The following is a 23,488-nucleotide window of genomic DNA, read 5'->3' on the forward strand; positions in this document are numbered from 1 at the left end:
TTTGACATAGGAAAATATATGCAACATTCGCAACATCACGATGACACATTATACTGTGTTGACATCATTGATTATATCGTGAGTTGCTATGTGCGAGATTCCTCTATCACTAACCCACTAGAAACACAAATCTTAACCGAATTATCACGAAACCCGTTTTAGAAAACAAAAATCTCAATACTATCAACAACAATCAAGAAACATCAGAAGTAGTATGTGAGATCATCGAATGTAATAAAAAAATCAAAACCATCAATCGAAGAACCACCAGCCTTAGAGCTAAAAGAACTCCCGAACCATCTCGAATACGTCTTTTTAGAAAAAGACTCTCAAGTCCCAGTAATTATTTCATCTCACATTTCTAAAGAAGAGAAAGACTAACTTCTTAAGGTTCTCAAAAACCATAAGAAGGCTATCGCATGGAATATCATGGATATCAAGGGCATCAGTCCTTCCTTTTTGTACACATAAAATCCTCATGGAGGAAGAATACAAACTCGTGGTCCAACATAAAAGACGACTGAATCCCAACATGCAATATGTGGTGAAGAAGGAAGTAATCAAACGCCTTAATACTAGATTAATCTACCCAATATCAGATTCACATTGGGTTATGCCCGTACAATAGTACCTAAGAATGGAGGAATGACAGTCGTAATGAATGAAAAGGACGAGCTAACACCAATGAGGACTATCACAGGCTAGCGAGTTTGCATTGATTACCGGAAACTTAATGATACCACAAGAAAAGATCATTTTCCACTTCCTTTTATCGATCAAATGCTTGAATGTTTATCTGGAAAAATGTTCTACTATTTTCTTGATGGATTTTCCAGATACTTTTAAATTCCAGTTGCTCCTGAAGATCAGGAGAAAACCACCTTTACATGTCCGTATGGCACCTTTGCCTACCGAAGAATGTCATTTGGACTATGTAATGCTCCAGCCACCTTCCAACGTTGCATGGTGGTCATATTTCATGAAATGATCGAACACTCTTTGGAAGTTTTCATGGACGACTTCTCAGTCTTTGGAAACTCCTTCGATCATTGTTTAAGAAACCTAGACAAAATGTTGACTAGGTGTGAAGAAGTGAACTTAGTACTCAACTGGGAAAAATGTCACTTTATGGTCAAAGAGGGCATTGTTCTCGGTCACAAGATATCTCAAGCAGGAGTAGAAGTTGATAGGGCAAAAATTGAATCCAATCCAAACTTTCGCCACCAACTTCGGTCAAAGCCATTAGAAGTTTTTTAGGTCACAAGGATCTATCGTCGTTTCATACAAGAGTTCTCCAAATTGCTAGACCTATGACCAAACTTCTGGAGAAAGACACACCATTCGTCTTCATTGAGGAATGTGTTAAATCGTTCAATATATTGAAAGACAAACTTATCAACGCACCAATCATGACTACACCCGATTGGATCCTTCCATTCGAGATCATGTGCGATGCAAGTGACTTTGCAGTTGGAACCGTACTTGGACAACGCAAATAAGAACATTTTCACCCAATTTACTATGCTAGTAAAACTCTTAATGATGCGCAAGAAAATTACACCACAACAGAAAAAGAGTTATTAGCAGTAGTTTTTGCCTTTGAAAAATTTAGATCCTACCTAGTTCTTTCCAAACAATTGTTTACACCGACCATTCCGCCATACGATACCTCTTCAACAAGCAAGAAGCCAATCCCAGACTTATCCGATGGATTCTACTACTCCAAAAATTCGACATAGAAGTTAAGAACAAAAAAGTAGCAGAGAATATAGCCGCAGACCATCTTTCACGCTTAGAATGCCCAGCTTTAGAAGAACATCACGAGGAAATTGTCGATGAAAATTTTCCACATGAATTTCTCATGCATATCCAAGCATTCATGAAAGAGGAGGACGAAAGTCCTTGGTATGCCGATTTCGTGAACTATTTAGCTTGAAGAATCCTAAGAAAAGGGCTAACTCATCAGCAATGGAAGAAATTTTTCTCCGACCTTAAGTTCTATTTCTGGGAAGATCCTTACTTGTTTAGAATATGTGCCAATCAGGTTGTTCGAAGGTGTGTATCAGGAAAGGAAGCCTTAGATAATCTCAAACACTGCCATGAAGGACCTATTGGTGGACACCATAGTATTGCCACCACGGTCAGAAAAGTGTTTGACACAGGATTTTTGTGGCCGACCATATATAAAGACACACATACTTTGATCCAAGCATGCAATGCTTGTAAAAGAGCCGGAAACATCTCAGCCAAAAATGAGATGGCTCAAAAGGGCATCCAAATATGTGAAGTCTTTGATGTATGGAGAATAGATTTCATGGGTCCATTTCCTAACTCATTCGGGAATAAGTGCATCCTCGTTGCAGTCAACTACGTGTCTAAATGGGTAGAAGCACAAGCTTTTCCCACTAATGATGCTTGAGTAGTTGTACGATTTCTGAAAACGTTATTTTCACGATTCGGCACACCAAAAGCCCTAATCAGTGACAGATTTACTCACTTCTACAATGCGTTGATGGACAAAGTCTTAGCACGATATGGAGTCCACCACCGTTTGGTAACACCATATCATCCGCAAACTAGTGGCCAATTGGAAGTTTTGAATCAGGAATTAAAAGGATCCTCGAGAGAACCATAGGAATGAATCGCAAAAACTGGGCAGAAAAGTTAGATGACGACTTGTGGGCACTTAGGACAGCCTACAAAACCCCCATAGGAACAACACCCTTCAAACTTGTTTTTGGGAAAGCATGTCATCTACCCGTAGAGCTAAAACACAAAGCTTACTGGGCTCTTAGAGCGGTAAATTTCGATCTAATGTCCGCTGGTAAAAATCGGGAAGATCAAATTCATGAGCTCGGAGAACTAAGAGCACTGGCCTATGAAAACTCCTGGTCTTACAAAGAAAAGACTAAACGTTTACACGACGCCCATTTGAAAGGAAACAAAAAGTTTCAAGCTGACGATCGTGTACTGTTATATAACACACGCTTACGTCTTTTCCCAGGAAAACTAAAGTCTCGTTGGACAGGTCCAAACATAGTTGAATCAGTTTTTGACTATGGGACAGTCGAGATTTTAAATTCTGACGGCCACAAGTTCAAAGTTAATGGACATCGATTAAACCCATACATCGATGGACCATTCGAAGATGTCTCAGAGGTAATAATCCTCCACCAAAACCAATGAACATACTCGAAATAGGGTCTGGCCAAGACCTCATTAAACCAGGCCTTGTATATATGTTCTTTTTGAAAAAAAAAATATTTTTAGTGTCTCAAACACGGGGCGTGCCTCTAAAATCTCGGTCCCATGCCACAAAGTGCGATCCGGAATCTTCGCTGCAAAAATCTCAGTCAGACTGGTTTGTAACACAATTGTCAGACCAAAAGCACGGGGTTATGCCTAAAAACTGCTTGGCTATAAATTGCACATCTTGCCAATGCATTTCTTGCACCAAACCAAACACAAACACTCTCCCGTGATAAATCAATTGCCTACTGAGATGAATAACGAAATTCCTGTTCCTCGCCAACCGAGAAACGAAACCCCACACATTTCCAAAATCGAGCTACTCATGAAACTTCAAGAGCTCGTTAAGGAACCCACCGAAATGAATCTCCTTGCAGAGATGCGCCTCATACAACTCACCAAGTCGGTGGAAAGCATGAAAATGGAACTACGAGACATCATCGAACAACTTCAGTTTCAAGTACTTTGTTCACGTACTTTACTCCTCCTGGGCCATTCGATGAAGGATAACCTTTCGGTGGAATTTAGAGACATTCATCTTTATGTTTTCATGTGTAATCAAGTGCAATAAGCACTAAGTTTAGGACTTTCGGGCTTAACCCGATTAAATTTCATGTTTTAGGAAAATCGGGCTTATCCCGAACTTGTGTTCATGAACCTTTTAATTAATGAAAAGTAATTTTAAGATGTTCAAAATGTTCAATTAACATCTTAAACATCATTCCGAAAATTCATGTTCTCGCGTTTTGCTGAAAAATCAAAGAAAATATTTCAGTGACAAAAAGCACGGGCCGTGCTTCATCTTACACGGGGCCATGGTCACCTTAGAATCTTCAGCATGATACGCGCTGACTCCGTACAATTCTCTGAATCAGAAACATTTATTCTCCTAGAGGCATGGGGTCGTGTTCGACGTTCTAGTCTCTATATAATACATGCAAATCTCATTATGCTATTCATACCAAACTAAAAATTACTGAAATGGAAAGCAAAAGAGTGGAGTGGAAACCATTGAGGAAATGCAAGAATGGTGATTCTTCCTCACACATTGAGGAAGAAATCATTAGGCTTCAAAACATCGTAAGAGACCAAATCGAGAGTAACATCCAAGCTGAAGCTCGCTTGATTGAGTTGACAAACAAGGTTGAACTTCTTAGGTTTGAGAATTTCCACATTGTTGAAAGTCACAACAAAGATGTGGATTTCAAGCTTAACTACCTTAACCGAGAAATCGGGAAGCTCACCAAAAAGCTTTCCGAGCTCTTGGAAGCCAAGAGATCCCCACCACACATTCAAGACTTGTTCAGGAATGGTGGTCGTTAGTAGTTCAGGCCTTGTCTTGTCTTGTTAGGATTTACTCTTGTTTAAGCTAGTTTCGTGTTTGAAGAATTAATGTTCGGGAATGTCGTCTAATTTCTTTGTAATGTTCAAGAAGTTAATGAAATCTATTAGGACTTTTTAGTTTACTTTAACCTTAATCCTCAAAGAAATCAGTTAAAATCAGACCAGCTCGATAAATAAACAACAAATAAGAAGGAACCTGACTGTAACATGCAGCACGGGGTCGTGCTCGTCTCAGCAGTGCAGTTACGGTATTTCCATTAAAATAACATATTCCTCATAACCTAAACCTAATAAATATCTCCATCTACATATGAAAACGGCGCCCCTTAACCAATTGTTCAAATCTTTGCTTCAAATCTTCGATTTCCAACAAGAGGTATGTTAATTTGGTGATTCTATTGTTTAAATTAATCATTCTAGGTATAAAATAAACCCAAATCTGACCAATTGTTGATAAATCAGGTCAAAACCTGGGAAATAGATGGGTCAATTGTTTAAATCTAGGGTTTTGATTTGATAGATAGATTTGCACTTAGGTTTGAGGGAGTTTGTGAGAAGAAAATCATTCGGGTTCGGGTCTTCGATGATCCATACAATAAAATCAAACCGGGATGATATTTCTTAAAGAACCGGGTTAAATTGCAAGTTCGACCTTAACATTTGCAGAATTAGGATTAAAAACATGGGCTGTGTTTTGCAAAACACGCCTTGTGGTCAACCATTGGTCAACAAAAAGTCAAAATCAGTGAGAATGGTCAAAACTGCCAAAACAACAGCAGCATGGGGTTGTGCCTCTTGAGGCATGGGGCCATGCTTGGCCCTCTGTTCCACTTTTTCAGAAAATTTTGAGAATATTCAACTAATCTGATTCTAAAATTGCAGATAGCTGAATATGGGGACGATGATCATGCTTTCTTAATCTTTCATGAGAATACAGAAAGAGATTAGCGCGCCCGACAAAGAATGGGCTACCTTAACAATCGGCTCCTGGAACCGAACTTCTACGCTTGCAAGGAAACTTTAAAGCAAGTAAACCAACGGGGAAGATACAATCAAAGGGTCGTGGACGCGTGTTCTAAATCAAAAGGGGAAAGCAGTGACTGAATTGACTAAGGAATGTTTGGCCTCATTCTCTATCAAGACAAACGACTTGTATATGTGGGATGGAGACGCTATTGAGTTCAGGTGTGGGGGAGAATGGTACAAAACATCGGTCACCCAGCTCGGGATCGATCTGGGTATTTATACAAGCAATGAGACCGACAGTCCAATTTGGTACGAATCCATGACCACTTTTGAAGATGAAGATGCTGACGAGTCAGGAGAACCAGGTGGTATCAGATTGGAAGCATGGGAACAGTTGAGTTTTTAGAGAGAAAACTATTGTGCAAGTAGCACCAAAAGCACCACCTTACGCGACCCACTGATGAGATACATTCACCGATTGCTTAGCCACACAATCACTGCACGTGGTCAAAGCGAGGGGGTAATGAACCTGAGGGATTTGTCGGCCCTTTATTGCATCAACAACGAGGTACCTTGCAACACCACATACCTGTTCTGTCAACTATTCAGAACTAATGCAAATGCAAGAATCCCAAATACCCCGATCTTTGGTGGCGCATGGATTTACAAGCTTTACAAAGGTTATGGTGCAGACAGAGAAGGTACATGAAGCCCGAACCCGATCGCACTTGATCTCAACTTCTGTATCAGCATGCCAATGGTCCAGCAGATTAGCAGAAACCCAGCACAGTGGAGGTTCCAGGATGCCCTTAACCAGATTTGGGATCCTGATGACCCCACTGACATGACCATCCAGGATATACCTGAGAGGAGGGCCGGATCACCACCATGTTAGACCCGCCGCCACACTTACTCTCAGAAGGGCGGCCCATCATCATCATGGGTCGGGCCCAACTCGTCATACCACAGACAGTACTCTTTTGAGGGCCTATACGGGCTCATTGACCGGTTCCAGCCTCACACCACCACCTCTTTTGACAGGTTATCAGGACAAATTGCTTACTTGAATGCACAACGAGCCGCAAAATGCGCAGAGACGAGGCGGGAGATTAATCATTTGAGTGACCACATGGACAGGCAGTGGGGACCCTTTGACCCAGATTACACGGGTAACTGACGAGCAGCGACGATGGTAGGTCTGGTATGGGTATGGGCGGTAGTAATTTTCTGACATTATTATTGTGTTTGTTGAAACAATTTATATTTGGTTGGTACTTATTATGGTCGTGGGTGCTAAGACATTTTAGTAGGAACTTATTTAGCCCATGTGGGCAGGGTGTGGATGATTTCATACCCAATTTTTAGTAGTACTGTGCTTTGGTTTTTTTTGGTTGTGTGCAGTCTTTATTATTCAGGTACACTACAGGAAAACGGACGAAAAATAGGGGACCATCTGTCGAAATTTTGTTGGCCCGTAGGGAAGTTCCTTTCCATTACACCCACCATACTTCATATGAATCTTATTATGAATCTTTTCACATTGAGGACAATGTGAGATTCAAGTGTGAAGAGGGGAATTACTTGACCAATTGCTTGCTCAACTAATAATAAGATTCTCTAAATAAAATTTTTGTAGCAAACAAAGACTAATTGTATAACAAAACCAAAGGAAAATCTAAGAAAAGTTTTTGCAAATAACCAACTACAAATCTACTACAACAAAAAAGTGAAAAAGTAAAAAGAAGTTTTGTAATATTGAGAATAAATTTATACAAAATATGGCGTTTATACCCAATTCCTCCATTACCGCGAGATAAACCTCATGCCATATAAATATTTTTTCGAAAGCTTTGAGTGAGTCATATGTTTCGTGTGATTTAGAACTTTGTCGCAAATGTTCATTTCAAGACTGTAAGGCCCCGTTACCGGTAGCCTTACTTTAACGTTGAATTTACTCATAAACACAGTTCTAAATATCAGAGTTAACAAAAACTTTCGCGGAATAATAAAACTTCAACCATAACATTTTACATAACCATCAAATCATGTCTTATAAAACATTCGTAGTCAATTAAAACAAACATAGTCTTTAAAACATCACAACATTTCTTCGAGATGCCAGTATCTTCGATTTCCATGCCATGTGTCTTCAGTCACGCGAGCTGCCTCAACCTATTTGCCTGCGTGCATACTAAAAGTCAGCTATGCTGAGTGAGTTCTAGTTAATCACATAACTTACTTTTCATACACATATACGTGCCCGAAGGTACGCATTATAACATATCAAGATCACCATTCGTCCATACACATTCATATCTAACCTTACATTATAAAGGGCGTTTCCCCCTACATACCTCGGATATTTTTAGGGTCTGGTACCCTCCATCCTCAGATATTATTAGGGTCCGGTCACCCTTCATCCTCGGATATTATTAGGGTCCGGTCACCCTTCATCCTCGGATATTATTAGGGTCCGGTACCCTTCATCCTCGGATATTATTAGGGTCCAGTACCCTTCATCCTCGGATATTATTAGGGTCCGGTACCCTTTCTTCCATAGCTTCACACTATACCTGTCCTTAAATATTTTTCTTGACAATACGTGCAATCTCCGAAGAGCATTCACGTACAATTAACTTATCATACGTACATTATGCATACATCATAAATATTCATACATGCATCTTATCTTACATCATACATAGCAATCACGTCTTTAGCTACCACCTGACGGTACATGCAATATCCGAAAATCGTTCACGCACCGTCAAGCAATCATCATACATGCATCATACAAGGCATACACTTACCACTTAAGGTAAGTGTATTAACTATCACATCGAGTATGCACACAGCCCCGAAAACATAACAAGGAAGTGGGGCTAGAAACTCACCTCAATGCGGTTGCGTTCACCGTTTACGGTTATTCCCTTCTTGAGCTGTGCACGACTAACTGTATAATAATTATACGTTTCAGTAAACTATCACTACACATACCGCCTTTCTAGTTTAATTATTACCCTCAACGAAGGGGGTCCGGGGGCAGCGCCCCTGGCAGCGGGGTTCTAGGGGCGGCAGCCCCTAGCGGGGTCCAAGGGGCAGAGCCCCTGGCTGGGGTTAAGCTGCCAGGTCAGCTTGGAAAAATTTTATTTTCATTAACTGTTTTAACACATTTTTCATTAGCATTTTGAATCATTGAATAATATGCTACTTAAAAGTTCAAGGGCTTATTTGTAATCCAGGGACCATTCTGTCATTCTGTTAAACTTCTAATTCGTTACTTATCCTTAACGAACTGACTTGCCATGACGAACTGGTTCTTGTAACGAATTGGAACCTTTAACGAACTGGTTACTTACACGAATTGGACTTTTAACGAACTGGACTCTTAACGAATCAGTTCATGTAGCGAACCAGTCCAAGTAGCGAATTGGACCTTCTAATTCGTTATCTCCTTTAACGAACTGGTCATAACGAATCAAGGGTAATTCGTTACCCTTTTCCCTTAACGAATTGGACGAACTACAGCTAGTTCGTTAATCTTTCCTTAGCGAATCAGCTGGCGAATTACCTCAAATTCGCTAGTTATTTCTTAGCGAACTAGGGTTAGGTCAGATTTGTCAGAACATTCCCTGACAACCTCGTACACGTTTTTCCGGGGCCGCCATTGCCGGAAAACTCACCGGAAAAACGTATCTTCACCGTTTTACACCGATTTTCATCGTTTTTCGTCCCGTTCGATCCAGATCTGAGCTAGGGTGACCCCTAAGCTCATATTAGGTTCGGTTTATACCCGATTCCACACGGATCTCATGACTTAAACGGTTTAACGGTGTCGGCTCGTCGTTTCATGATTATATCTAACGGATTTAAGCTCAAACAATAAAATACTATCATTACCTCGGGTCGGTTCTCGGTTTCCTTCTTGATATCGGTTTAGAGAGAGAGAGAACTAGAGAGAGAATCTTAAGTGTGTATTTTGGATGGTGTAAGGGATATGTGTAAATGAATTAAATGGAGGATTAAGGGTTTATATATTTTTGATCATGGGCTTAAGCCCATGGTCTTTCCTTCATTCCTCCATAACCCAAGTCCATAACCTATATCCATTTACCCAACACAAGTCCATCTTGTATTCTATTCAACTAAACCGATAACGACCCGCTATAAAATAAACGAACTTTGTTTTATTAATATAACCGAAAGTAGGATGTTACAAAGACCGCACGAAGCGTTGTATAAGGAAGAAGGTAATGTTATCACAATTACCTCAAACCATTCTCCAAATTACAAAACCCAAAACCTTATCCAAAAACCTTACCACTTTATCCCTCTCACCGGTAAAATAAAACACTAGTCTTTTACCGGCATACCCTAAAGAACTGGAAATGCATTCTTTCTATTTCAATTTCCTTTGCTGCATACATTTCGCAACACCTAGGTTGCCTCAAGAACTTAGGGAGAGAATCTTTCTCTTTAGCAATGAGGTGAGGAAAAAGTGGCGCCAAGACGAACAAATGCCACCATTTGTGGAGTTTCCAAAAGTGCGATGAAAAGAAGAGCAAAAAGATACGAACGATGCTTAGGATGCGGAAACTGGTCCCACGAAGGAAGATGTAGAAAAAGTCAAACTCAGTCTCAACATGAATATACCGAACTAATGAGGGTGGGGGCTATTAGGCTCAAAGCCGAACGATCCATTAGAGTTGGGAGTTATGTTCAGAGCAGGATTGAGGAAGAACTGATCCACATCCTCGACAAAACTGGTCTTGACGATTTGACCTTAAAAGAGTCACTTGGTTTATAATAAAAAATAAAAAAAACAATCGGGAGAAAAGAAGCCAACCATTGAAGACATCTTAAGACTCCCGACAATCAGCAGAAGTTGTATTTACCATCCTCATCCTCATCCTCATTAACCTAAACCCTTGAACCAACAGATACCAATCACTACTTAAACAAAACCAACCCATATTACCTTCTGATATACGCAACCCTTCACAGAGGTGGAGATTTGAACTTGTTACAAGCTTATTTATCACAGGTTACATATTGGCTAAGAGTGTTCACATACATACATCACATGTATGATCAGATATAAAACCGAGTGTGAGTGAATATTGTGAGAACGTGACGTTTTGCATAAACGGAAGCTAATAAAAACAAATCACCTTTCTATATATCACTACATATATTCCTATGATTTAAGGTTGGTTATTTTGTTCTCATTTTCTTGGAACTCTTTTGGGGATAAGTAAGCTATGGTCCTAACTTGCTATTTTTAGAGAATATTTATAAATAGCTTGCTTGAGGACAAGCAAGGTTCAAGTGTGGGGATATTTGATATATATAAAAATATGCATCTTTTTAGCATCAAATAATCTTTAAAAGCTGCAACTTTTATCAAATAATATAGCTCAAATAGTTACTTATCTTATTAAAATGTATTTTCAGGTAAACTCAAGCCTTAAACGAAGAAACAAGCGAAAAGCCAAAGAAAAAAAAAAGAAAACCCAAGAAAACACCTGCACACGCCCCCATGCCCCCCTGGACACGCCCCCATGCTTCTCTATACAAGAAAAGATAAAAATCTGCAAGAAAAGACAAATTGTTGAACACTTAGGCATGAGGCCGTGCCTCAGGAAGCATGGGGCCGTGGTCACATTTCAGAAAAGACAAAAGAAATATAACAGATCACCAGAAGCACAAGGTCGTGCCTCAGGAAGCACGCCCCCGTGCTGAGTCACCATGTACGATCTGACTAAACATTTAATGCGACTGGACACGTGGACATGGGGGCGTGCCTCATGGAACACGAGGTTGTGCCTGCCTCTCCAGACTGCCTATAAATAGAGGATTATGTTGCATTTATCAAGTGTTCTTGAAGAAAAGTTCCATACGGGTTTCTCTTATAAAAACACTCACATTACACTCATATTGAAGATCTTGTGAAGAGTTTGAAGGCTTGGAGGTTACCCTCATCATCATCATCCATCACCGTTGAAGAAGGAAGATTCATCCAACATTTGGTTAGATTATTCTAGTTTGATCATGTGTTTGTTATCTTCATCTCTTTTGATGTTCATAAGCATGCTCGTTATGAGCTAAACTCCATTTACCATAAAAAAAATCTATGAAGAAGCTTTGTTTTACTTGATGATTGTGTTAAACATATGATTTAGTTTGGTAAAGTACATGGTTATTTTGCAATTATCCGTTGATGAAGAAATGCTTTATCACTTTAACTTAATACATCAAGGTTGATGACTAATAATCATTCATGTTCACTCATGTTCTTGGAAACTAGAAATGGTAAAAAGAATACCTTGATAACTTATTCAAGAAAAAATATGGATCCTTATATTTTGGAAATGATGAGATATAAGTTATGATCTATTTCTTTAGTTTTGATAATTCTAAAATAACATTGTTAACACGATTGCTTAGGTTATCATGCTACTTAAAGAAATCATATGTTAATGGAATGTGTAACTATAACCTACTCAAATCAACCAAGGGGAGGTTGTGTGAGTTAACTATAACTACCCGAAGTGGTTAGAATTGGTATTTGAGAAATCGAAGTCAATCCTAGTCGTTCTACTTTACCAAACTACTTGTCTACTTAAATTGACATTCTCGTGGTAGTATGAGATTAAGCAAGGATGGACTTGAAAATACGCATGCTACTTTCTTTTATGTCATAGAATATGTTCACTTAGAAATGAGGGACTATTCTATCCTATATTATTAAGGCAAATTTATCACATGTTTACTTAAAAATCATCAAGGAAAAATGGAGTGGATTCTTAATCTTAGATGGTAACCTTCATATAATTGAATTACTCATTTAGAATTTCTCTTCTTGTCACCCATATATTATATATAAGTATTTCTATTTTATAAAAAGTTTAAAAATCAACCCCAAAATGATTAAAACTATCCGATTAAACTAAAACGAAGATTCATTATTGGAAACATTTGTGTCCACGGATCGATACTTGGTTCTTACCAATACTATTCTACGTATACGATAGGTACACTTGCCTATTTTGTGTGTGTTTAGTCTTAGTATAAATCATTTTTTATAAATTTAAAACACGATCTTGTGCAAAAGCTACATCTCCCATCCGTTATATTTTAACCGCACGCACATACAATATCAGTAAGTGTATTAACTAATCACATCGAGTATGCACACAGCCCTGAAAATATAACAAGGAAATGGGACTAGAACTCACCCGTGTCCTGCTTCTTTTGGAATTGATGGTAACACCTCTCTTCAACTGAGCACGACTAACTGTGTAACAATGCACATAAGTTTAACTACCACACTCGTGCTCTTACGTATATATTCTAGCCACCGGTCTTTCTTTATAGGCTTTTATCATTTTTAAACATTACCTTTAGTTATTAATTAACTACTGAGTCTTACATGCCACATAAGCTCTTGGCGCCCAAGTCATTTCTACGTATAAGTCAGCGCGTAAATTATTATGTATAAGTCATGGTGACGTATACGACATGTTAGCGCATATGTCTTGGGACGTATATGTTATACGTCCGCATAAGTCATGCACCCGCATAACTTATGCGCCCTGTATAACTTATACTCCCATACTTATACACTTCATAAATATACGTGGCCACGCGTATGCGCTCCCAAAACTTATACGTGATACATACATATGCGTGGTTCATACATATGCGCTCCTTATACATTTACGTCCTTACTACGTATGGGCCTCTTTATCATATACTATCACAAATACATATACGTACATGTACACATATACGCTGGTATACATATACGTCCCAAAACATATGCGCCCACATAACACATACGACACATATGTTCAAATCTGATTATCCTTTACGCGTTTTTTGGGTTTTTCCTCGATTCCGGCGCCGTCAGTCGTCGTTAACCAACGTGGTTGGTCGGATTTCGATTGTTTATAACCCATGTAGCTTCGGGGTATCCATCCAAGCTAAGGTGACCCTTAAGCTCGTTTTGGGTTGATTAAACACCCAATTAAAGCTAAATCTAGATTCAAACGGTTCACTCGACATCTTGGGGCTGTGGTGTCGGTTTCTAAAATGTTGGGTCTGCTGAGATAAATGAATTCTTACCTAATAAGGCCCGATTTACTATCCTACCAAGTTTAATGCAAAACCGACTTCGTTTACACATCCTTTTCACAAACCGAACACTACTCTTTTTACCCGAAATGAACCAACTAACTCGTTTACTCGCAAGTTCATTACTTTATCAATAATCGTGGCCCGTTCTATCATCCTACCAATTTTCATGCAAATCCGTACACAAAATGTAAACCTTTTGAAAAAAAACGTATCTTTGAGGTTTATGTTTGAAATCACTTGAATAGACCAAAAACCATATCAAACAAACTCGGAATTGAGTGATTCAAGTGGCCACGGAACCATCTTGCTCCAATCTACAAACCCATCAGCTCTTCGTCATCGGAAAACGCCGCTACAGTCACCGAAAAAGCTGAACAGTTACCGGGAAATTCCATTTTTTGTTGTTACGGTTTTTTTGATAAAAATCAGACTTCCTGACCTCTGATCAAAGATCTGATCGGTGGGAATCTTCATTTGTATGCCATGAACACTCAGTTAAAATTTGAGACCAATCCGACGGTTATATCTCCGGGAATCGTCGTGTCTTTGTGGGTTATTTTTCTCAAAAACGAGAATTTGTTAAAGAATGTGTTTGGAGGCTAAGATGATTATAAATGAGATGATGGCTACATTTTTAGGGAGATGGTAGAGTTTTATGTTTAACTTTTCATCTAATGACACTTATTCCCCTTTTACTTTAGATAATTACATTTATTTTCTATAATTTAGTTAAACACAATTCCTTTAAATACCGAAGAAACTTGTGATGTTACAAATATCCTTTCTAACACTTTAAGGTAGCGTCTGGTATGCATGAATGACAGGGGGAATGAAATGATTCATTACGTGGGAATGAAGAAAGTGATGTTTGGTTACTCAATGGAATGGAATCATCCATTACACATGGAATCCCATTCCACCAAAACCATTCCTTCCCACCCCCTTCTTTTTTTTTCATTCCATTCCTCCCTCACCCTACTTTCTCAACACCACCACCTAACAACAACCACCACCACTACCATCGCCACCACCACCACCACCTGACCGTCACTGTCACCACCACCTATGCCGCCACCACCACCACCACCTTACCACCAGTGCTACCACCGCCACCTGACCATAACCGCCACCACCACCGTCGCCACCCTACCATCGCCATCACTACCAATGCTATTACCGCCACCCCCACCACCACAACCACCTGCCTAACCGCCACCACCACCGTTTTCGTCGCCGGAGCTACCATCACCACCGTCGCTATTTCAGGTTTTTTTTTGTAAAAAATATATATATATTGGAATAGGAATATTTTTATTGTTTATATTTCATTCCTATAATTTCTTTTGGATACCAAACAACATAAAGTAATTATTATTCATTTCATTTACATAGGTTAACCAAACAAGATAACGGAATGGTAATGATCCATTTCATTCCCTTGTTCATTCCATTCCTTCTCTCATTTCATTCCCTCTTCATTCCATTACTTCCAACCAAACATACCCTAATAATCTTCTTTCTTTTTAAAAAATATTTTTATATCTTGTTTTTCAATAAGAAATCAGTATATTCCTTTTATTTTATTTAAATGTAAGTAAAATAACCACATAGTTTTTTAAATTGAGTAACGTTGACCCGGTCCGATTCGATATGTGATCCGAGTTTAAAAGCATCCATAAAACAACATACCACTTTTAAAAAAGAAATAATAATAATGGTGGGAGGGAGATCTAAACAATTGACGGCAGTTTTCCCGCCATTTGCAAGGAGCCTCAAAACCAGTTGAATTGATTGATTCATTCTTCTGCTTCTGCTTGCCATCCACAGCAATTAACAATTAACAATAATAATAATAATAATAATAATATTGTGAAACTGAGGAAAGATGAGTGGGAAGATGAGGATGAAGGTTTCCAACAAGTGCAAGATGCGTGGGTACACAGTCAAAGTGGAAGCCCTAAAGCTCATCCTTTCATTCATCTCTGACTATCAAGACCAAGACCAAGCCCTTGATCTCATCCTCGACGAGCTTAAACTACAATCACGTACCTATTTTTTTTCAACTTTCATTTACCAATGCGTCGATTTACCCTAGCCTAGGGTTATTATTATTATTTTGGGGGTTTTGTGTAATTGACACTTTTGGTGGAATTGGATAGGGTATTAGCTCGTTTTAACTTAAAAATGCTCCAGATCTCAACTCGTTTATTATTTATTAAGTTTTTAATTACTTTATCTATAATATGATATAATATATGTTTACTTTGTTATTTTTATTTATTATATAAGTCAAATTAAAAAGCTTGTTTAGGCTTGCAAGCCGGTTCAAGCTCGATTTGTGAAACTTGGACTCGAGTTCATTTTAGCTTGGCTCAGTTTTAATTTTTAACGAGCAACTCGGTTCGTTTACACCTCTATTGTAAATGTGTTAATTGGGTTTGTATGTTGTATAAATTGGCTTAAACGAGTCATAAATGCGTTAGTGGGTCGATCTGATTTTAAATAGTGCAGGTTGACATTTTAACTAAATAGGTTAAACGGGTCAACCTGAAAACGAGTTACACATGCCAACCCAAAAATGATTATTATTATTATTATTAATTTTGATTCAAAGTTGTTGCCTTTTCAAATCCTAAACTGTTAAGATCTAATATACATACAAAAATTATAGCTGCCCTTATATATAAAAAAACATGATGTAGTTTTTTTTTATTGTTTTTTTGGGGCCCCTTTTTTGATTTGGAAGAGTGATAAATTTTTGTGGAATTAACTTATTATATTGATAAAATGAGACAGTGGAATCTTCGATTTTGGATAAGGAGCCGGTACAACGTGCTGTAAACAACCTTCAAGCTGCATCTGCATTTGTAGATGATGATGATAATCTTAGTACAAACATGTCAATGGCTTTTAGTGTAATTGACGCCTTCAACATTCCAAGGTTTCGCTATGATCCCGTCAGAAAGATATTTAGCGAGTAAGTCTCTTTTTTGTATGTGATTGCATTGCATTAGTTATACATTGTTTGTTTTTCTATTAACTTTTAAGGTCAAAGGTTAGGAAACCAATATCTAAGCTATATGCTAATTAACATGATCATCACATTTTATTACAGAAGTTGCAGTACACATCCAAGTGTAACATCATCTCTATATATACCATGTTACTCTATCATGCACACAATAAATATACCAATACAGTTTCTTATTTCATCTACTACTATATGTGTTAATTACATTTGAATTTGCAATATGTTGCAGATGTACTGACTCATTTTTTTAGTAACTCTTTTAAATCCGTGGTATTATTTGTTGTATCGTGTTTGCCTACCAAAGCTATGTTATATTTTTTAATAACAAAAACACGTGTTCAATTAAACAACATCGATTCATTTAAGATGGAATTTTAACTGAAAGAAATACATGTCATTTATGTCTTTTGTTTAATGTAGACACGCAGGGGCACTTCCAATTCATGGTGACGCTCTTTCAAAAGCTTGGTTGTATAGGGATCGATTTCTTTTGCTGTCTCAAAGGCTGTCACGGATTCCACAATTCTCTAGGCCTTCATTTAGTAGCGAATTATCTGAATTTGGGAGCTGCGAGGTTTTTTTCTCATTTACTTTTTCACACACATACACACACGTACACTCGCATGCATATATATATATGTGTGTGGGTGTGTACATGTATGTAAAGTGATCATCTCAGAACCAATAATATGCTGAGACTTGAAATACGCTAGAAGCTTAGAACAACAGTAAATCGTATATTATTTAAGTATTTATTATATAAATTGAATAGAATGCATGTAGATTTTAACAATTTTAAGATTTGTTTTAGAAAAATATAATAGTGATAGTCTTTTATCTGAACGAACATATGCACATGCACTACATGCACATTTATATTCATCTGTGCACAGATTTATATATTAACAAAAAAATAATCACGAGAGAGGAGATAAGTTCAAAGGAGTGGAGACTGGAGAGAGATAAATAAAAATTGTTATCCAATTAAATCTTTATCGTTGAAGCGAAAAAATACATGTCTACTGCAGTTTTCGTGGTTTTCAACATACTATTGGTTCTAAAACAACATGCCCCTATATATACAGTTGCAATTTGTGAGTGAAGTTTTTGTCTAAAAGTTTTGCTTATTTTCGTATTTTGTAGATATCTCAAATTCAATCTCTGGTGGGACGAACGGGAATAAGTTGGGTGATGGGTGTTATATCTCAATTTGAAGATGGGGTCTTCTACCTAGAAGACCTTACAGGAGCTGTTCAAGTCAATCTCACCAATGCTATATCCTTAATCATTTGATTTTTGTTGCTTAATAATTGTGTTACGTTTAATTGACTGCTTAACATGGAATTTGATTATAGCTGAAGACTAGTAATCACTAGGGGTGCTAAACGGGTTATGTTCGTGAACTGACTCGACACGAACCCGAAAGTTTGACCCGAACACGAAAATCGTGTCAGACATGTGAACTCGAACACGACAAGCATATTCGCGGGTTGACCCGAAAGTTTTTTATTTTTTATTGTTTTCACATATCATTACTTCTGATTTACAATTTTACAACAAAAATACAAATTTGTATAAAACAATTGCATTATTATTATTATTATTATTATTATTATTATTATTAAATCTTATGTCAATTTCTTTTTTAGTTTTAAATGTTTGCATAAGATACGCTACCAATTTAATTTATTACATAAAACACATTTTAAAAAATAAACTAAATACAAATGGGTTAAACATGTCAGCCAGTGAACCCGCTTGTTTATCTAAATGGGTTTGCGGGTTCGACCCGTTACTGACTCGAACCTGTTTATACCAATTTTTTAACTTTTATTTAAAACAAATATATACATGAAAATTGTACTAATTTTTTTTATACTGTTCTATAGCTTACAACGTGTCTTAATTATTAGTGTGGGTTTTTGCTACAATACGCGAGATGCAGAGTAACATAGTTTTTTCTTAACATTACTTACAAAATAACAACAGGGTATTTTACTGAGAACAGTATAGTTTTAGCTCAAGGGGAAATGCAGTTAGATGGTATTTTCCAGGTCGGCATTAATACTTTTTTTTTCTGTTAATAAAATCCACATTCATTAAATGTTCATTGCTAACTCATAGTCATACTTCGATCATCACGCAGGTTCAAACATTTGGTTTTCCACCATTAGAAGACCGAGAGAAGTCAACCTCATTATTTACGGGGCTTAATTATTTTGGTAGTCAAACACTTGCAAAAGAAGACACTGTATCCTTTCTAAGTCCCTTTAAGGCTTATAATAACTGTAATTCAGTTGCCACGTCAGCTTGAATTGTAATTTGTTTTGGAAGTTTCCTTAATTGTGTTTCCAGCTCAGACTTGCAGAGATGGAATCAAGGGCGGTTAATGAAATGTTTGTTATACTGTCTGACATTTGGTTGGACCATGAGGAGGTATTGAGTTTGTATTAATTAGATGTGACAGTTTTGACTCGTTTATCTAATGGGTCGATTTGGTTTGTGTTTTTTTAATCTCAAACAGGTCAAAGATAAAAGTTAAAAGGAAATTTATCAAGTGGATTTATCGAACCAAAAGTTTCTCAAAGTCTATATTCAATGCATAAAGCTTTTTGAATCATTTTACTCAATAAGATAAATTATTAGTGAATTAATATAATTTTTCTGAACATACTTGAGACAATATAATTATTTATAAAGAGGTTTAGACTTTGTACAAAAGTCTTTAGGGTCAACCCAACTTATGCAAAGTATTTTTTATCAGGGGTGTGAGTTTTTGACACGAGATTGAAGCACATCACGAACCTAATACCAAGTTCTGGGTTTGGTTCTAGACTTCTAGTATAAATGGATTTGGGTAAAACTGCGAACACGTTTAGGCAACCTAGTGGGTTTGCAGGTTGACCTGTTCAACCCATTTTTTATTATTTTTTTATTAAATGTGCTTTATATTATAAATAACATTGGTTGGGCATTTTATATCAATATTTAAAACCTAAAAGTGAAATTTAACTGTTTTATATATTTTAGTGAACCGTTGGGCAAGTAGTTCGTTTATGTTAGGTTATTTAATAAATAGACGGACATGAACAGACATTTTGTTTAATTAGTTAAACGAACGGACATGAACACACAACTCTTGGCTGTTCATATATGTCTGTGGATGTTTGGCTTGTTTACAAGCCTAAAATATTGGATTAAACGGGCCGTGTTCGTCTCAACTGTGAATATTCATGTCATGCGCGGTTTCATATGCCTGACAAGATTTCCAAGATCGTGTCAAGCTGGACCAGCCAACCCGCGAATACAAATTGTTTAGGATCCCTACTTTGACCAGCATGTTTTACCACCTCTAGTAGTAACCTTTTGCATGCATCGTCTAATATCCTGATTATATTTTTTTATTAGAAAAGACCATTGCAAAGCTCGAGATCGTGTTAGACGGTTATGAAAATGTTGAAGTCGTTCCTTCTCTCTTTGTGTTTATGGGAAACTTTTGTTCACGCCCGTTTAATGGTGCATTCAATTCTATCTCAAGTATCCGGTGAGTGATTATCTCGGTATTAACTATGAGTCAACTATTATTATCTGTTTTAATCTAACTTAAAAGAAACAATTTTGTGATAGATCGGATTTTGCAAACCTTGGGCAAATAATTGGAAGCCATCAGCGATTAAAAGAACACAGTAAATTCCTTTTCATTCCGGGACCTGATGATGCAGGTGAAGAATGTTGTATGTGTTATTATTTACTAATTCTGTTTGTAATTTTGTTGATTTATTGTTTTCTGTTTATAATTTTAGGGCCTTCAAAAGTTCTACCTCGGTGTGCTTTACCTAAATATATAACCGAGGAGCTTCAAAAGCATATCCCGAATGCCATATTTGCAAGCAATCCATGCAGGTTCATCTGCAGTTATTTCTTTTTCGGAAACCTGAAATTCAATTCGAACCGAATTCAATCAACGTTTTCGAGTTCAGGTTATGTATATATTTATGACTAACATGATTTTCTTTTTTGGTTTCAGAATGAAGTTTTGCACCCAAGAAATAGTATTCTTTCGCCACGATCTACTGCACAGAATGAAGAAATCGTGTTTGATTCCTCGTTCAACAGAAGAAACCAGTGATGATTTTGAGCATGTGAGTTACTTTCTCTGACATCATTCGAATACTAGTTTGGGTGGGTAACAGGTCATTTGAGTCATAATGGGTCAGGCTGCTAGCTCTTTTCTATGCCTTTTGAACTTCATAACTATCCTACTAAATATGATTACTAAAACTGCATAATTTTTGTTACATAATATTATAATAGTTATATTTACAATGTTATATGACTTTGACCTGCTGTATTTACTAGAAAAAAATTATTTGACCCATCTGATCAGTTATTAATAAATTGAATTCCTATTTGGGGTGAAAGCGAGCCGTGGCTCATTTAACTTTCCAGAGTTTGAGCTTGGCTCGTGAGTAGCTTTTCAAGCTCGAGCTCCGCGGTGGTTTTGCTCAGCCCATTTATTATTTATTATTTCTTAATTAGTTTACATACATTTATGTCAATTTTATCTATATGTTTTGAATATAAGTTATATACATAACATAACGTAATATATATGATTTAGTTATTTTTTTAAGAATGTTACACATTATAATAATTATTGTATAAATATGTATTCACATATTAAATATAGTTATACAAGTAATTGGGTTCGTGTAGGCTCGTGAGCCGTCTCGAGCTCAGGCCTATATATTAAACAAGCTTATTTACGCTCGTGCTTGTTTAAGCTCGGCTATTCAAGCTTTTAGCGAGCTGATCTCGAGTAGCTCTAATCCCAATTGACTGTTTCATATTAAGGGTTGAAAGTGCCATGTCATCGTATAAACTTGAACTAACTGAAAAATATCTTATCTTGCATGCAGCTTGTTGCTACCATAACACATCAAAGTCATTTGTGTCCTCTTCCTTTGAGTGTAGCGCCGATTGTATGGAATTATGATCACTCTCTTCACCTCTATCCAACTCCACATACGGTAAACTTCTAAAATTTATTATGTTATCCGCATGACCATTTATATTTTGCCATGCTTATTGATGATTATTGATTACAACATTCACATCTAAAATGGAAAGAATGGAGATGAAACATTATTTAATTATGTATTGCCAAATTTACCATCATGAAGCCAGTTAACGCATGACACTGTGTTTTGACCTATTACAGATTGTATTAGGCGACAACAGCGAACAAAAGGCCTTCAAATACACGGGTATTACTTGCTTCAATCCCGGTTCTTTCTCAAATGACTTCACTTTTGTGGTATATCGGCCTTGCAATCAAGAAGTTGAACTGTCAGCTCTGGAATCTTGAATGTAACATACTCGACTGATCATTATATTCTCAAAGGCCACTGTTTTGTGACAAAAGAAAATACAAATTTGTTATTATCACATAAGTATTATTAGTAGTGTTTTCTTTTCGTATAGTGTTTTTATTTGTGTTGGTGTACACATCTGATATCTAGCCTTTTGTATGATGTGTTTTCGTTAGACTGTTTATCATTGGTTCATAACTTTAGATCTATATTTCATGTTATCATTAACGAGTCAAAATGGGATTGAGTCAAAACTTGTAATTTTTGTGTGGGATAAATCATCCTGACCATAGGTGATTCTTTAATACTTTATATGCATGCTACAAGTGGTGTTGTGACAACTAAGATTAAATACATGTACCAAAGAGACACGTTAAAAATGACACATGGTGTGGCAAATACAACTCTAAGTGCACTACAACTGCAACCTTTTAGTTATGTCTATTTCTTTTTCATGGCAAATACAACTCCTAATTGCTGGTTGCACCAGGCGGGTTGATCCAACTCAACTCGAGATCCACCTCACCACGTTCCACATGTTGCAATCTGAGACACACATCTTGAACGACCGTGTCGCGTTTCCACATTACATGGCTTTGTTCCACCAGTAAATTTGATCGATCAGGCTGTATTTTCTTTAAAACAGTCCCACTCGGGAAGTTTTTTTGCTTCATCTTTAGTGCCTCTAGAAACGGTTTGATGTCAACTTCCGCATCGCCCATCTTGTCATCCTTGCTAAATTTGTCATGGTCGTACACTGTCTGCAATCATGGATACATACATAGGTTTAACATATCGGATTCGTTTTTCCAAAAACCGTAGTTACCAGGGTTGCCTAGACAATATTCACATGTGAAAGACATACCAACAAAATTGGAAGATCATGTTCTTGAATATTGGTAAGAATCAAATCTTCGTTCCACTCAGGGTTCACATTCTTCTGGACAATCCGAGTCTTCAGTTTCTGTATATATATATACCAACTTAAACAACATTTAATATTAAGACCATCATTCTCTAAATTATTAATTATATTAATTGAACAACATGAAAGATGACGTGACCTGATTACCCATCTTGATGACGACGTATGGATCGCTGGATTTGCTATCACGAATGGCGAGATGGACGCCTCTTTTTATCGTGATTCTAAGAGCACCCGGAGGGATATCCATTAATCAGCTTCCTCCTGTTTTTGGAAATTTTCTTGGTTAAAATTGTCCATGCAATGATTGAAGAATTTGAAACAGAACAAAAGAAATGGTGTTGTTGATCATTGAATACATGATGTGATTGTAATGAAATCGGTTCGATTTTGGATCGTGTGTACAAAAATATTTATTTGTGATATACTAAATTTGCGTTTTATAATCCATGGATGAAATTT

General features: G+C 37.2%; 1 protein-coding gene and 1 pseudogene across 1 annotated transcript; one reads left to right on the forward strand and one right to left on the reverse strand.

The window, feature by feature from the left end:
• Nucleotides 1-15,577: 15,577 nt before the first annotated feature.
• Nucleotides 15,578-22,308, forward strand: LOC143562583 (DNA polymerase epsilon subunit B-like). Its single transcript, XM_077050344.1, has 13 exons — nt 15,578-15,743; nt 16,495-16,675; nt 17,150-17,303; nt 17,873-18,004; nt 18,706-18,783; nt 18,876-18,980; nt 19,085-19,165; nt 20,143-20,273; nt 20,357-20,451; nt 20,533-20,632; nt 20,757-20,871; nt 21,649-21,759; nt 21,951-22,308. Exons 1-13 carry the CDS (start codon nt 15,584-15,586, stop codon nt 22,095-22,097), a joined length of 1,590 nt encoding a protein of 529 aa, XP_076906459.1. The 5' UTR covers nt 15,578-15,583; the 3' UTR covers nt 22,098-22,308.
• Nucleotides 22,309-22,571: 263 nt separating this feature from the next.
• LOC143562592 (protein C2-DOMAIN ABA-RELATED 3 pseudogene) lies at nt 22,572-23,276 on the reverse strand (annotated as a pseudogene).
• Nucleotides 23,277-23,488: the final 212 nt, after the last annotated feature.

This window comes from Bidens hawaiensis, unplaced genomic scaffold (genome assembly GCF_021521415.1).
Source record: "Bidens hawaiensis isolate Kalapana, Puna unplaced genomic scaffold, B.hawaiensis_p1.1 tig00021037_1, whole genome shotgun sequence".
Lineage (NCBI taxonomy): Eukaryota > Viridiplantae > Streptophyta > Magnoliopsida > Asterales > Asteraceae > Bidens > Bidens hawaiensis.

Bases quoted from the DNA above. Each gene is read 5' to 3' on its own strand.
- LOC143562583 (XM_077050344.1), top strand. From the start codon at position 15,584: ATGAGTGGGAAGATGAGGATGAAGGTTTCCAACAAGTGCAAGATGCGT. The intron at 18,784-18,875 runs GTCGGCATTAAT...ATCATCACGCAG, and splicing joins AGTTAGATGGTATTTTCCAG to GTTCAAACATTTGGTTTTCC. The intron at 20,452-20,532 runs GTGAAGAATGTT...TTATAATTTTAG, and splicing joins TCCGGGACCTGATGATGCAG to GGCCTTCAAAAGTTCTACCT.